The sequence below is a fragment of the Hippopotamus amphibius genome, chromosome 12, assembly GCF_030028045.1.
Source record: "Hippopotamus amphibius kiboko isolate mHipAmp2 chromosome 12, mHipAmp2.hap2, whole genome shotgun sequence".
Taxonomy (NCBI): domain Eukaryota; kingdom Metazoa; phylum Chordata; class Mammalia; order Artiodactyla; family Hippopotamidae; genus Hippopotamus; species Hippopotamus amphibius.
In genome coordinates this window covers 41,532,118-41,548,749 of record NC_080197.1, presented here as the reverse complement: position 1 = coordinate 41,548,749, position 16,632 = coordinate 41,532,118, and the positions used below count along the sequence as shown (strand labels likewise).

Below are 16,632 nucleotides of genomic sequence, written 5' to 3'. Positions count from 1 at the left end.
ACTCTGCAAAGTAAGAATCAACAGTTTGGTGGCTGGTTAGAGCTGAAAGATGAAAGAGAGTCAGGAGCCAAAGCTTGCTTTAAAAGTTTTGAGTCTGGATACTTGGAGAATAATTAGTAAAAGTAGGGGAAAGAATGGTAATGGTCAGATAAAGGGACTAGAAAATGGTGATTAACAGAAATATGGCAATTGGGAAAAAGGGAGTTGGTTTGCGACTAAGTGTTGTTGTGTGTTGGATGTGCTGGGAAGGGGAGGGGTAAGTTTACAAGAGACAGATGTTCACGGCACAGGCAGCTGAAGCTGAGTTTAGTGTTTTGGGAAACTGTCCAGGCTCAAGGCAGAGAGTAGAGAGTCATCCTTGTGAAAACCAAGGGATTGAGAAGCCCTCTGAGGTAGAGAGAAGCTGGAGAGCTGAGGACTAAATTTCAGGTACTTGTTTTATTAAGAGTTTGGTAGCAAGAGAAGGAAGTAACACCAAAGGGGCACAAGGGGAAAATAAAAGATGATTTTACAGTCGGTTTGCTTATATACTGTTTTGTAATTGCTTCTGCAGTTAGCTTTTTCTGCATAATAAGCCACCTCAACTTTGTGTTTTAAAAGTTTTACACTTTTGTGAATTAGGGATTTGGGCTGGACTTAGGAAATTCTTCTGGATCTGGCGGGGCTCACCCCGTGTCTGATCTGCCAGCGGATCGTCTTGGCGCCAGCGGATGGCTGATCTCTGCTCCTCTTCCTGTCGTCCTTCCCCAGGCCAGCCCAGGCTTGTTCACAGTGTGGTGGCCAGGCGGGGCTCCTTGCGAGCAGGTGGAAGCGGCAAGGCGATTGAGACCCTGGCTTGACGCTGATACACTGTCACTTGCTCTGCATTCTTTTTGGCCAGAGCAAGTCACAGGACTAACCCAGATTCCAGGAGCCTCCATCTCTTAATGGTGGTTGTTACAAAGTGACATTTCAGAGGGCACAGATAGAGGGAGGATGGTGATTTTTGTAATCTACCACACTTTAAAATTTTTTGCTTTCAATATTTTACTGATTATAAAAGTAAGTTCTGTCTATTAGAAAATTTGAAAACATGTAACATATTTTATAGATATTAACACTATCAGTAAATGTCTTCACATTGATATTATGCTGCAGTGCCTTTAAGATGGTTGTCTAAGTGTTATTTATTAAATTATCTGTTTATTAATTTGACAAAATAAGAATGGTAGTCATAAAATATTGATCTAGATACCATATATTTATTCTCTTACTATTTTTATATGTAAAATTTTGAACAGTTTTGTTGTTTATATTTATTACAGATTCATTATGTTTTAAAACCAGATGGAGTGTTTATTGGTGCGATGTTTGGTGGTGACACGCTCTACGAGCTCCGGTGTTCATTGCAGTTAGCGGAGACAGAAAGGGAAGGAGGGTTTTCTCCACACATCTCTCCTTTCACTGCTATCAACGACCTAGGACATCTGCTTGGGAGAGCTGGCTTTAATACGCTGACTGTGGTAACTATCAAGAGAATCGAGTAACCCGTTAATGACACAGTTCAGAAATAATCGCTCTCTTTTTATCTTGATTGACACAAGGTAGGAATGTAAAAGTTTTAGTATTCGTTACCTGATAAGTAACTCAAAAGAAAAAAAGTACCTCAGCTAACAAGGAGGCTATTTTGTAAGACACTCTACTCCATCAGAATCTTCAGATCCGGAGTTAGGCATAACATGAGTTAGAGCATCCCAGATGAGGAGGAAGGGGTGTACAGAAGCATTCACAGCACTGCCTCTACCACCAGCCCTCGAGTGAAGTGGTGCCTGTGAGGCAGAAACGAGAGAACGTGCATTCACGAGGCCCGGCATTAGATTGAGGTTAGAGAAGGTAGGACAGGGGCTGTACCCCATCAGGGCTGGAGAGGTCTGGAAAGAGGACCCGGAGACCCTCAGGGAGTCGACGTGGTGCGGGGAGGGTGCAGGGCACTGGTGTCTGACAGTATAATTTAGATCCTTACCTTGCCCCTTTACTAGCTGGGGGAATTGGAGGGATTCACTTCACCTCTCTGAGCATTCATTTTTTTTTAAAAAAAGGCTAATGTTACTCACCTCAGGTGGCTGTTAGGATTAAATAATATTAAGGGTGTGGAGTGGCTGGACCTTCACAATAAATGCACAATACATACTCGTTCCTGCCTTCCTCTCTACTCCTCCCTCTACTCCTAACACTTTCCAGGCCAAGGCTTCCTGCAGGGACTCATCTGGAGAGACAGTGATGCCCCCTTCAGGCCCTCTTCAGCAGCAGAGTCATTCTGAAAGATGTCATTACTGCCTTCAGAGAATGGACTTGCCATGCTTTTCCAAACCCTCAGGCCTACAAACATCTCTAAACCTGATTAGAAGAAATAGGAATTTCTTGAAGAAGAAAGCTTCTCATTGCATAATTAAAGATAATAGGCTTAAAATTAAAATAACTTTTTAAGGAGATGTAGTGTGAATATATTTCATAAAATCAACCCACCAAAAATGGCTTGTCTTTTCCTTCTGTGCTTTAACAAAAAGTAAGGGGCGTAGACCAGCAGGGCCTCTGATGTTGGGAAGGGGCTTTCAGGGGAGGGAAGAAACGGCAGGATGGGAACTGACAACACCCTTATGGAGTGATGTTGAAGAACTCGTGCCCAGTCAGACAGGTTCGTCAGCAGTATTAGGGGACCCAAAAGTTGTCCATTAGGAAAAAGATGAGACTTCCCCCCGAGTCATCAAAAGAAAGTTAAATTATGTTAACCTCATGAAGTTTTCTATGGTTGTAAAGTGGATTATGCATGCTGGAAAGATTCCTAAAAGTATTTAACCTGACATTATAACATTTCAAAGCCTACATTTCTGTTAATTGGAAAATCTAATAATTCAGAATACCTTCCATATTCTCCAAAATTGAGCAGAATGATTCAAACATTAATATAATACAAAAATATTGCTGTATAATTATCTCTATAGTTTATAAAATTAGAATTGCTAATAATCAATCTGTACGAATTTGTTCTTGACACATATATATTGTCCCTAAAGTGCTGTATTAACATTGTATCCTAATTCATTTTCTGAAACTGCCATGCAGAGAAGCTTTTATATAATCAATTATACAGGTTTATGTTGCATATATTAGATATATTACTTGTATACTGCAATGGATTTTTATTTTTAAAGTGAAATCAAGTTAAATTAATATCATATAATTATATTTACATTTATATTACCCTCTTAGTGAATTATTTTTAGTTAGTTGGCATTCTAAATGAAGCTGATTTCCTTTTATTTTTTTATTTTTTTTTATTTCCTTTTAGAATAGTTTCCAGACCAGCATATTAGAAGAAAACTGTAGATGTGGTCCATCTTAATTTGAATAAGACCTTGGAGAAGGCTATTGTGGTACTCTTTTGATTGAGGAGATGGTGCTTTAGTTGGTTTCATTGAATTGTTTTCAAAGGATATTGTTTAATGGTAGGCATCAGCCTGGAAGGCATTTTATTTTTAATCATAGAATCTCTTTTTAAAAATAGTTTCCCAATGTAGAAAAATATATAGAAGAAATGGACTGTCCAAAGATGGTCTTATTAAAAAGTGCACATACAACCTGATCCATGCATATGTTAAAAAAAAAAATAAGAAAAAAAACAAAACAAACCATACATAGAGTAATAGAGCAGGTCTAAAATGAACAGAAGTCTCCTGCCTTCTGATACCCACCCCCCTCCACAGGATGACTTTTGTTCATTGTCTTGCATGTCCTTTCAGAACAATTTTTCCTCACAGACTGGAGTGCAGCTGTATCACTTCAGTGTGCATATGCGACATTATATTCCCTTTTGCTTTTTTCTGTAGGGACTCTTTCTTTCCCCTGTCAATAACATATCTTAGAGCTCTTCCTACAAACATATCTACTGCATTCTTTTTTGACAGCTGTATAGTATTTCATTGACTAGATATACTTTAATTTAACCTGGTCTCTGTTAATGGACATTTAGATTGTTTCCAGTTTGTTTGCTCTTTTTTTTTTCTTTTTAAAATACTCTTTTAAACAATGCTGCAATGACATCTGTCAGATCAATTTCCAGCAATGGAATTGCTGAGTCAATCCATGCATTTCAAATTTTGACAGCTAGAGTAAAATTACTCTCCATAAGGTAGCATTAATTGACATGCCTCATCAACAGTGTATGTTAATTTCCTGCTTATACTTTTGTATCTCTAATATTGAAAAAAACAGTAATTGGTCTTTTTGTTTTGCATTTCTTTAGGAATTAGAATGGATGTTTTTGATAAGTATTCTTTAGGGTTTTGTACTTGATTCTGTGCAGCATTAAAGTCCAAAATTGGGAGGTGTACTTATATTAGATAAAGCTACAGAACACAAAAAGATCTAGATACTTCAAAAGTGGTTAGTGCCAATAAGATGAAGTTTGCGATACATGCAGCATTTAGATAGCAAACTTGGGGAAAAAAGTAACTGTCCTCTATTCAGGGCTAGTTTCCAACATAGACAAACTCCTCCATCTGGGTGGTTAACATGGAGTTTTTGTCACATCACAGCCATGCTGGTTGGGCAGCTCATTTACATCCTGTAGTTCTGCCAGCTGAGCCTTGTGTCCTCTAACGTCACCACAGCAGAGACGGCCTGGAAAAGGCTCACTAGCTCTTTATTACCTTGCCTCCACCTCACTTTTCTTTCGCCAGAAGAAATGTCTGGGGTTGTGAAGTGTCGAGTACCTGGACGGATATTTGGGGAGCATCAGTGGTCTCTGCTACTGTACCAACAGTGAACTCCTGTATCAGACTTCAAAAAGAGTGGGTATCGTTGCTCAGCAGTTCACTTGAGAAGTACACTGTGTGTGTGCCAGCCATGTGCCCTTTCCTAAACTAGGCCATGAGATATTGCTGCATCACTGGGAGTAGAATGAAAGCACCTTGGGAGGTGACCGTGTTTGGTTTGATTCTGAGTGGCACATTTTGAGACAGAGAGATTGATATTGACTATGTACAGGAAAATGAAGTCAGCACTTGTAAGGATCTATAAATTTTGTCTAGGAACCTAACCCCTCCCCCTAAAAAAATTATAGTGTCCTGGAAGAGTTTTCAAAGACTTGAAGGAAAGGGTAATTGTTTGCAGAGTACAGAATAGACTTATTCTGTGTTAATCCCAAGGAGAGAATTAGAACCTGTTGATGGAGTTATAGGAAGATTACTGTTAGAATGATAAGCATTTACTCTGCAATTTGAAATATTTGTAAATCAAGCATAAGCCAGATGACATCCATGAAGAATACTGTAAAGAAGATTCCTGCTTACCATGAGAGATTATCTGGGGAATCTCTGCAACATCTTTTCTAATCTGGCTTTTTGGTCATGAATGCCAAATGAATATTCCTCTTTCTTTTTAAATAGGATACTGATGAAATTCAAGTTAACTATCCTGGAATGTTTGAACTGATGGAAGATTTACAAGGTAAGGCACTTTAAAGAATTTTTAGATTCCATTTGAGAGTCATGTTATGAGAGCTGACTGGGGCCAAACACTGGAGATACACTGGGTGAGGAGAAAGCAGACTGTCTTTATTTAATTATTTTTGGAGCATTTATTCCATTTACATTCAAGGTAATTATCAATATGTATGTTTCTATTACCATTTTCTTAATTGTTTTAGGTTTGTTTTTCTAGGTCCTTTTCTTCTCTTATGTTTCCCGCTTAGAGAAGTTCCTTTAGCATTTGTTGTAGGGCTAGTTTGGTGGTGCTGAATTCTCTTAGCTGTTGCTTGTCTGTAAAGCTTTTGATTTCTCTGTCAAATCTGAATGAGATCCTTGCTGGGTAGAGTATTCTTGGTTGTAGTTTCTTCCCTTTCATCACTTTAAATATATCATGCCACTCCTGTATTTATTTATTTTTTATAAATTTATTTTTTAATTTTTTTGGCTGCATTTGGTCTTCGTTGCTGTGCATGGGCTTTCTCTAGTTGCAGAGATTGGGGGCTACTCTTCCTTACTGTGCGCAGACTTCTCATTGAGGCGGCTTCTCTTGTTGGGGAGCATGGGCTCTAGGCATGCGGGCTTCAATAGTTGCAGCACGAGGGCTCAGTAGTCGTGATTCTTGGGCTCTAGAGCACAGGCTCAGTAGTTGTGCCACACAGGCTTAGTTGCTCCGTGGCATGTGAGATCTTCCTGGACCAGGGCTCAAACCTGTGTCCCCTGCATTGGCAGGCAGATTCGTAACCACTGCGCCACCAGGGAAGTCCCCAGACTGTCTTTATTTATGGAGTTTATAATGTCAAAGGGTGAGGCCGGCATGAGGCAAATGCCACGAAGATAAATGTTACACTAGAATTGTGGTAAGTTGGGTGAAGTAGAGGAACTTGGTGCTGTGCCTGCTTGTGAAAGGCTGGCAGGACTTCCTTGAAGGAGCATGTAAAGATGGTAGGACACCTCAGTGACTTTCTCCAGCAGCACTTGGGAGCTCAGCTCAAATAGCTGAGACAAGACAAGACAGGTAGAAAGAAAGCAGGTAGTTGGGTTAGTGTAGGATTGGGGTTTGCCAGGGGGTTAGGTGGGATAGGTCCTGGTCTGGGAGAGTCAACAAAGTCCTGTCTGAGGAAGTGATGGTTGTGCCCTAAAAAATGAAGTGGGGTCACTAGGTGAAGCAGGGAGGACGTGAGTCCTAGGCAAGGAGAACAGCATGTACAAAGGCCCTGCTGCAAGAAAGAACATGGCAAGAACTGAAAGAAGGCGTATTGGCTAGAATACAGGGAGTAAAAAGAAGAGTTGACTGCTTAGATTGGTGGGTAAATGGAGGCCTTGTAGCCTTTGTTAAGATTGTCTTTTCAATGGAGGGAGGGGTCATAATGCCAGATGGGTATTTTGTTTTAATGGATTGGCAGATAAACTAGTAGGGAGACTTACTGCTGTAAAGCTTACTGAGCAATGATGGTAGTTTGGACCAAGATGGTAGCAGTGGAGATGGAGAGAAGTGAATGGATTCTGGAGACATTTAAGAGATAAATGTGACAGTCCTTGCTGATTGATTACACGTGGGCTGATGAAGGAGAAAGACATTTCAAAAATAACGCTGTTTCTAGCTCTCACAGCCAGACAGACGGCGCCCTGCATTGATAGAGAAACAGTAGAAGACAACCAAGTATGGGCAGGGGCAGCGCTTGAGTTCACACTTGGGCATGTTAGGTCGGAAATACCTGAAACAAGACAAGATGTCAGGTAGGCAGTTGAGTGCATGGCTGTGTAGCTCAGAGGAGACAGTTGGCCCAGGTAAACATTGCGAGTCATTTGTGAATAGGTAGTGCTGGAAGCAGTTGCCTGGAGTGAGAAGAGAAAGCGGCCTGGTGTGGAGCCTTTAGGAACCTGACATGCAGTGACTGCATGAAGGAAGGATGAGCCTGCAGAGACTGAGAACGAATAGCTAGCAGGGCGCTCAGGAGAAACAATAGGAAAGTATAATATTGCCTAAACCAAGGGAAAGTGTTTAACACAAAGGGACCCTAAAGAGCTCAAAACAAAGGGAGCATCAGAGGCTGCTGAGAAGCAAGATGTGGACTGAAAGAAAAGTCCACTGGTTCAGGAACAGGAAGCATTGGTGACCTTGGTGAGAGCTGTGTTGTTGGTGTGGTGGGGGTGGTAGAAGTAAGGGGAGTAGGTTGAGGACTGAGTGGAGGGGAGGGGCTGGGGGCAGCAGATATCCACTAGCTCTCAAGAAGTTTGATTGTGAAGAAAAGAGGAGAGATGGAAAGGTTATAGGTGTGAGGGGAGGAGAGGAATAGGAGATGGGGGAGGTTTTTAATTTTGTTTTGTCTTAAGATTTGGATTTATTGAACTGCTGATTAGAAGAATCTAATTTCTTCCATAGAAGAAGTGACTCTAGGAGAGAGGGGGGGATAATTAATCAAGTCAGGTCACCTGAGAAGGTGGAGAGGGATGAGGTACGAAGGCCTGGAGGAGGGGTTGACCTTGAACAAGGAGGGGCAGACATGGAAGGGAGGAGGGATGGTGCAGTGGACGTGGGTGTTTAATTTGATAGCAGGAAGTTCCCATCTAATGGATCTATTCTCTTTGTCAAGCAGAAAGTAAAGTCATATACTGAGAATCAAAAGGCCAGAGGTTTGCAAATGAGTAGAGACTTGAAATTAGTCCCTGTAGAGAATAGGAAGGTGAGTCGATCAGGGAAAGTTACAGAATCTGAAGGGCGCATTTGAAGTCGGTCAAACACACCTGTGACTTTCTCCAGCAGTAGTTGGCAGCTCAGGACCAGGCACAGAACAGAAAGTTGGGTCAGTATGGATTGGGGCTTTACTAACTGAGAGTGACAGAAAGACAAAGGCAAAAGATAATTCCAAGAGTATAATTGAGATAATAGGCCAAAGAATCTAAGCTGGAAGAAAAGGGAAGTGAAAAAAAGGAGGAGGAGGAGGAGGAGCTGATGGATTGGGATAAAGTAGAGGTCAGAGAATGATCATAGTTGAAATACCTGAACACGCTTGAAGGAAAGGGGGATATGGTCAGAAAATGGGACGTTTAATCGATGATTTTGGAAGTAAAGCAGTTACAGGTGCTAACTCGTCCAGCACATGTTACAGCTGTGATGGCAGAGGTGGAGTGATGGAGAATCCCGTGGTGGCAAGGAGACTAAGAAATCTTAGAGGCCGTGGTACTTGCCAGTTAGTAACATTGACGTGTCCCCTAGGGTGGTGGCAGGACCTGGGTATGGAGGGAAGCTGAGCCAGAGGTCAAACCCTTCGCTGAATGAGAGGAGGGCCTGGGAGCCTGATGTCTGACAGCAGGAGTTCTTGCCAGATGGTCTGGGTCTCCGCAGAGCAAAGGTTTTTAATGAGGTGAAGTAGTGGCCTGGAAGAAGCTTTGAGGAGCAGCAAGGACACAAACCCTACCTCCCAGCCCCGAAAGAGGCGAGTCTGCTGACTCAGAGGGCAGCTGGAGAAGAGGTTTGCTCAGAGGAGAGCCTCAGCTTACGTTGGTGAGAATTTGTGAGGTCTGATTTTGTATTGCACAAATGGCATTGACAGTTTTGATGAATGGGGGAAGCGGAAGGCATTAGAGGTGTGTTCTCTGAAACCAAAACTCCACTTACCTGGGGGAGCCTTAATCTGGATCCTGAGAAATTTTAAGATGATTTAAAGGAAGTGAATTATAAAAATAAATACCTCACGTTTGTTTACAGATTTATAGTTTTTCACAAGCACTGTTGCACTTGCCTCTCTGATAGCCCTCTGGTAACTACTTTACACCGTCCTACAAGTCAGAAATATCAGGCCCAAAGAGGACACTTGCCTGTTAGTAATTGGGTGCCAAACTCTTGCCTTCTCGACCCCTGCTCTGGCATTTTATTTATTTATTTATTTATTTATTTATTTATTTATTGGCTGCATTGGGTCTTCATTGCTGCACACAGGCTTTCTCTAGTTGCAGTGAGTGGGGGCTACTCTTTTTTTTTTTTAATTTTTTTATTTTTATTTTTTATTTTTTAAGCTCTTTATTAGAATATAGTTGCTTTACACTGTTGTGCCAGTTTTTGCTGTACACCAAAGTGAATCAGCTGTATTTATACATATAGTCCCATATCCCCTCCCTCCCACCCTTCCTATCCCAGCCCTCTAAGTCATCACCCGTCATCGAGTTGATCTCCCTATGTTATGCAGCAACTTCCCACTAGCTATCTATTTTACATTTGGTGGTGTATATACATCAGTGCTACTCTCTCACTTTGTCCCAGCTTCCCCTTTGCCCACCCCACCCCCCGCCCAGTGTCCTCAAGTCCGTTCTCTACATCTGCATCTTTATTCTTGCCCTGTCACTGGGTGCATCGGTACCATTTTTTTAGATTCCATATATATGAGTTAGCATACAGTATTTGTGTTTCTCTTTCTGGCTTACTTCACTCTGTTATAACAGTCTCTAGGTCCATCCACCTCACAACAAATAACTCAATTTCATTCCTTTTTAGGGCTGAGTAATATTCCATTGTATATATGTGAGGGGGCTGCTCTTCATTGTGGTGCACGGGCTCCTCATTGTGGTGGCCTCTCTAGTTGCAGAGCATGGGCTCTAGGTGCGTGGGCTTCAGTACTTGCAGCACACAGGCTCAATTTGTGGCTCACGGGCTCTAGAGCACAGGCTCAATAGTTGTGGCACACGGGCTTAGTTGCTGCATGGCATGTGGGATCTTCCTGGACCAGGGCTCAAACCCATGCCCCCTGCATTGGCAGGCAGATTCTTAACCACTGCACCACCTAGGAAGTCCTGCTGGCACTCTCTTAACTGACTCTCCTGCTTCTTGTAGCTGCCCATTTGTAACAGTCTCCTCTGAGGACAGTGCTTCTGTCAGCTTTACAAGGGTAAAGATGTGTAGCTGAAAACTTACTCTTGTAGTCACTCTTTTTTTTTTTAATTGGAGTATAGTTGATTTACAATGTTATGTTAGTTTCAGGTGTACAGAAAAGTGAATCAGTTATACATATATATATATCCACTCTTTTTTTTTTCTTTTCCCATATAGGCCATTACACAGTATTGAGTAGAGTTCCCTGTGCTGTACAGTAGATCCTTATTAGTTATTTTATATGTAGTAGTGTGTATATGTCAACCACAATCTCCCAATTTATCCTTCCCCCCTTACCCCCAGTAACCATAAGTTTGTTTTCTACATCTGTAACTCTATTTCTGTTTTGTAGATAAGTTCATTTGTACCCTTTTCTTAAATTCCACATATAAGTGATATATGATATTTGTCTTTCTGTCTGACTTACGTCACTTAGTATGACAACCTCTAGGTCCATCTGTGTTGCTGCAAATTGCATTATTTCGTTCTTTTTTATGGCTGAGTACTATTCCAATATATGTATGTACCATGTCTTCTTTATCCACCCCTCTGTTGATGGACGTTTAGGCTGCTTCCATGTCCTGGCTATTGTAACTAGTGCTGCAGTTAACACTGGGGTGCATGTGTCTTTTCGAATTATGGTTTTCTTCAAATATATGCCCAGGAGTAGGATTGCTGGATCACGTGGTAGCTCTATTTTTAGTTTTTTAAGGAACCTCCATAACTGTTCTCCACAGTGGCTGTACCAATTTACATTCCCACCAACAGTGTAGAAAGGTTCCCTTTTCTCCACACCCTCTCCAGCATTTATTGTTTATAGATTTTTTTGATGATGGCCATTTTGATCAGTATGAGGTGATACCTCATTGTAGTTTTAATTTGCATTTCTCTAATAGTTAGTGATGTTGATCATCTTTTCATGTGCTTTTTAGCCATCTGTATGTCTCCTTTGAAGATCTAAACAGACATTTAGATCTGCTCATTTTTTGTTTGGGTTTTTTTTTTTTGTTTTTTGTTTTTTTTGATATTGAACTGCATGAGCTGTTTGTGTATTTTGGAGATTAATCCCTTCTCAGTTGCTTCATTTACTAATATTTTCTCCCATTCTGAGAGTTGTCTTTTCATTTTGTTTATGGTTTCCTTTGCTGTGCAAAAGCTTTTAAGTCACTCTTCACTTTTTCTAGTTTAATCAGGGATTGGCAGCCTTAGCACACGTCCCCAAGGTGACAGGGGACTAATAGTAAATCACACAGCCCCCCCCTGAGATGCACTTGGCTCCCCCTAATGTAATCACAAAGGCCCTTCATCCGAAGGCTTGAGAGATGGTGATGGGCTGATGATTTATCAGACTCTACTCATCAAAAATATTTTTCAAATGCAGCATTTAGTTTTGTTCTGCTATGTAATAAATACTGTGCTCATGGTTCATTTCAAGAAAGAAAAGAGACTAGAAATTAGACCTATCAGTTGGAAAAGGTTACTGCCCACTGGCTTGAAAATATAGAACTTATTCTGTGCTGTGTGCAATTCTGTGAGGTTTTCTAATATCCTAATTTTACAGATGAGCATATTGAAACATCAAGAAGCTACATATCTTGTCCGTGGTCGCACTTAATCTGGAATTAGGATTTGAATCCAAAGTCCTATGCTGCATACTTGTTCTTTGTGCATTTTTTTTTCCACTAAAGTTAGCATAGATGTTCAGTAAAGTGCACTAATCTTAACTGTGCAGTTGCTCGTGTTTTTAAGTACTATATAAACCACAGACTAGAACATTTCCAGCCCCTAGAAGGTTGCCTCATGCCCCTTTCCAGCTGATAATCCCCTTCCCCTAAGGATTTTTTTTTAAAGATTTATGTGTTTATATTTATTTATTTATTTGTTTATTTATTGGCTGTGTTGGGTCTTTGTTACTGCATGCGGTCTTTCTCTAGTTGTGGTGAGCAGGGGCTACTCTTCATTGCGGTGTGCAGGCTTGTCATTGCGGTGGCTTCTCTTGTTGTGGAGCATGGGCTCTAGGCACATGGGCTTCAGTAGTTGTGGCATGCAGGCTCAATAGTTGTGGCTCACAGGCTCTAGAGCACAGCCTCCATAGTTGTGGTGCACAGGCTTAGTTGCTCCGCGACATGTGGGATCTTCCCGGACCAGGGCTCGAACCCATGTCCCCTGCATTGGCAGGTGGATTCTTAACCACTGTGCCACCAGGGAAGTCCCTCCCCTAAGGATTTTAATCAGTCATGTATTTTGAGGAACTGTTGCCTAATATTTACCTTTAAGAGGCCTTGCCAGTGCTTATTTTTACTGTAAAGCCTTTCACACAAATCATGTGTTTTAGTCTTTAATGATTCTTATTCTTAAGAAGATTAAGAGGTATTATGTAAAGATAACTCATAAAACTGATATTTAATGAAGTTGATATAAACATTAACTGGTTGATTTTATATTCATTCACTTACCATTTATTGAGCATCCACCATGTGCCAACCACTGAGCCAGTGCTGGAAATAACAGTTCCTGATTTTAGGGAACTTACACTCTAGTAGAGAAAGAGACACACAGAGATAGACAGGCATATGCTTTTAACTGTAAAGTGAGATAATTCCTTTTAAAAGTGCAGGGAGAAAGAGAAAAATCCCTAAATCTGCTTACAGAATCAGGGATGCTTTTACAGAAGAGGCAGCACCTAAGCTAAAGTGAGTTTGCTAGAAGAATGTAGGGGTGGGTGCACCTTTGGGCGGCTGGGGCCTTGCATTCCAGGCCAAGGAAGAGGCCTGTATAAAATCATGGATTTTACGCTCAGCCCTCACTTTCCTAATTGGGAAACTGTACCGTAATTCAGTGTTGCTTGAGTAGGTAGAATGGGAAGCTAATGGGAAGTGATGCAGGATAGTCCATCAGAGGTTTTTCTAGACTTATCAGGTGAACCTTGTAGTCTGTTGGGAGAATTTTGTGCAGAGGAGGGACAGTCAGATTGATGTCACCCTCCAGGATTGTTTATGAGGCACGTTCATGAGGAAGGTAAGACTAGCTAGCGTGGTTAACCTCTCCTGTTTTGCATGAGGAGACTAGGCACAGTGAGAAGTAACTTGCCCAAGGCGATGTGTTTAGTGAGTGGTAAAGCCAGGATTTAAGCCCAGTGTAGCAGCCTGACTCAGATCTTGAAATGTCAGTCACTCTCCACTGAAAAGGTCAGAGGCAGCTGACGTGGGAAGAAGCGTGGTGCAGGGGTGAATGCAGGAGGCGGGGAGCTGGGCAGATTTCCAGGGGTCCAGGGGTGCTGCTCTTGCAGATTGGAAGATGCTGTTACCTTCCAGTTGGTTTTTGGCATTTTACATTGTATTACACTTTTTTTTTGATGGTTGTGGTGTTTCTCATTTAAGCTGCTATTATGATTAATTCACAGAAGAAAGTCCAGAATGTTGACCTAATTTTACAAAACAAGTTGCGTATCACCCAATGAACGCATGAAAAGTTTTGGAGGGTTTCACAGTAGTTTTAAGGTAAGTTCAGTTGTTAGTTTTTTAGACAGTACTCAGTATTTTTCCTAGTAAACCGTAATAGACTTTTTTTTATAAGCAGTTGAACTTAACCTTAAAAACACTGTGAGAGTCTTAAACAGTTACCTGCTTCCCAGATTCTTCTGTTATCCCAAAGCCCAGAGCTGGTCAGAAGTCCCAGATATGTTTCCCAGGTGGTTTCCAATACAGGTCCCCCATGATGTGTTATGAAGTTTTATCATTCCATTTTGAAGATGATAAAACTGAGTTTAATAGAGGTTACGTGATTTTGCCCCACGTTATATAAGAGCCAGAAATGGGATTATGATCTCAAAGTCTAGACTCTGTGCCGCATCACACTGCTCCCCGAGGGAGAAGGGAGGTTCTCATGTGAGAGGAGGGTGGGCTTCCCTAGCAGCAGAATTACCACACTATACAGTAGTACTCTGGGGTTTCTGTATCAGGAAGAGCATTGTGCCTAATAATCTTAATTAGTATATCCTAATACCAGCTATTTAGAAGACATTTTAGAATTTCTAGTGCATTAAGTATTTCCATTAAAAAAATTAAGCCTGTTTTCCACTGGTGTTGCCTCTGTCTGATGTGTAAGTCAGTCATGGCACTGGGGAGTTAAGCAGAAATGAAAGTGCCACAGCCTTCATCAGCAATAAACTCTTCCAGTACAAGTCCCAGGTGACCCTTGGTCTCTTGATTCAGTTGATGCTCATGATGTGGGAGAATGTTTTTTAAATTGGATTATGTAATGGGCCTAAAATGGTAGCGTTGGAAGTCTTTAGAGATCATCTAGCCTGGTCACCTTGAGGACTCAGAGCGATGGGTCTGAGGTCATCTAGCTACTTCATGACCACAAGAGTAAGATCCACCCTCTTCTTCTTGGTGATTCATCCACTAGTTTGTTTGTCTTTTGTTCTTCATGAATTGGGGCTCTTATATTCACAGGATATGGGACATTACTTTTAATATCAGAGCTTCATTACTTTAGGGAATAATAGGAATCTTTTGGGATTGGAGAGAAGAAGAAGATTTACTTATTCCAGCTGTTTTTAATAAGGCCAGTGAAAACTCTGGAGATTATTATTTTTAAATTACTAAAGGGCACCAAAATTGGGAAGTTTATTGGTATCTTTTGTGAAAGTAGAAAAAGCAAAACTAAGAAACTGATTTTTGATCATATAGTATATACAGAATAAATGTAAAGGATTTTTACTTTTGAAATTCTTTTAATTTTGCAAACTAGTTTGAAATGTGGCCTTTCAAAGTAATTTCATTTGACTGTATGCATTAAAAAATATTAAATATATTATAACATGAATTTTTAGTGAACAATAGACTGATATAATCCTAGCTTTTAGCTATCAATTTGAGGGAAAGAAATCTAAAAATAAATGTTAAAACATTAGGAAAAGTGCCCCTGAAGAGAATGTACATAATCGTTTCATAATCTGGGATCAGTAAAATGTTGTAAAATCTGAAAACACATTGTAGTTTTGGTACCACCTAATGAGTCTTCAAACCCTCTTCCAAGTTTCACGTTCATACTTACATCTGTGGCTTACTTAGAAGGAGTGAGGTGTTGTACCAATGTCCTCTCCTCCTTCGAAGAGCAGCTAAAGGGCATATAAAAATGTGGCATCATTAGAAAGGCCCTTGCCAACTCCTGATGAGTCACCTGGAGGGCCAGTCGCCTTGCTTTTGCCCAGCTGGCCTACCACAGTCCACTGCTGCCAAGTAAAGCCTGCTTATAGGGTTTGCCTCCTGAAATTTGACTTGTCTTAATAACCAGAAGCTTCAAGTACTTTTGCCTTAGAGTTACTAGCTATGAAAAGGGGGATGGATATACCATTGGATGAGATAAGATAAAATCTGTGATACTGAGCTGCTCAGGGTATTTGCTGTATTATCTCAAACTGCCTGTAGTGTATTTTTAGGGATGGGTGAGAGCAACTGCGCTTGGAATAGAAAAGCCCTCCTGCACCGAGACACGATGCTGGCAGCTGCAGCAGTGTACAGAGGTGAGGGAGCTGACCCTTCTTCCCAGCAGGCCCCACTGACCAGCTTGTGCCCTGTCATCTTGATCCCCTAAAATTTCATTTTCCTTTCCTGTTAAGGCACCATCAAATTTCTTGTCCTTCCTTTCAAAGTGCAGATCCTGTGGCTACGAGTCTTTTTTCCCAACAGCCCGTACTGTTTCCTTACTGTCAGCTTCTCAGTGTGGAGGATTTTTCACAAAGAGGCATTCTCAGAATCCCATGAGTATTCTCATATTCATTTCTTTTTGGAGGACATGACTTTTATCGAGCAGATTTTTTTTCCTACTTGCATTTTTTTCCGACTTTAACCATGATTTGTCTTCATAGAAATGTATGGAAATGAGGATGGTTCTGTCCCTGCCACATATCAGATCTATTACATGATAGGATGGAAATACCATGATTCACAGGTAATATTATGAAGGTGGTCACTTGTCTTAGTGGGTTCATGTTTCCATTTACTTTTTATTGTTCATTTACTTAGGGTGGGGGAATTTTTTTTTTAATATCAGACAGCATTAAGGGGTTTAACTAGGGCTATGTATTTATCTATTTCTAATATCTTTCATCTTTATCATTATTTTCAGGCAAGACCAGCTGAAAGAGGTTCAGCAACTGTGTCATTTGGAGAGCTCGGAAAAATAAACGATCTTATGTCACAGGGGAAAAAATCACAATAAATATTTTTTCAATGTTAATGCAGTCCAGAC

At 40.9% G+C, this 16,632-nt stretch overlaps 1 protein-coding gene across 6 annotated transcripts in view; it reads left to right on the top strand.

The window, feature by feature from the left end:
• Positions 1 to 16,609, top strand: part of NDUFAF5 (NADH:ubiquinone oxidoreductase complex assembly factor 5) — a 30,930-nt gene extending 14,321 nt beyond the window's left edge. The window contains exons 7-11 of one of the 6 annotated variants that reach the window (XM_057703076.1): positions 1,305 to 1,502; positions 5,427 to 5,487; positions 15,821 to 15,904; positions 16,250 to 16,332; positions 16,510 to 16,609. In XM_057703076.1, coding sequence (XP_057559059.1) covers positions 1,305 to 1,502; positions 5,427 to 5,487; positions 15,821 to 15,904; positions 16,250 to 16,332; positions 16,510 to 16,602 — 519 coding nt within the window. In that variant the 3' untranslated portion in view covers positions 16,603 to 16,609. Of the gene's footprint in view, positions 1 to 1,304; positions 1,503 to 5,426; positions 5,488 to 13,777; positions 15,962 to 16,249; positions 16,333 to 16,509 lie in introns of those variants that run through there. The other 5 variants (XM_057703079.1, XR_009048477.1, XR_009048476.1 and 2 more) reach the window with 5 other exon arrangements.
• Positions 16,610 to 16,632: the final 23 nt, after the last annotated feature.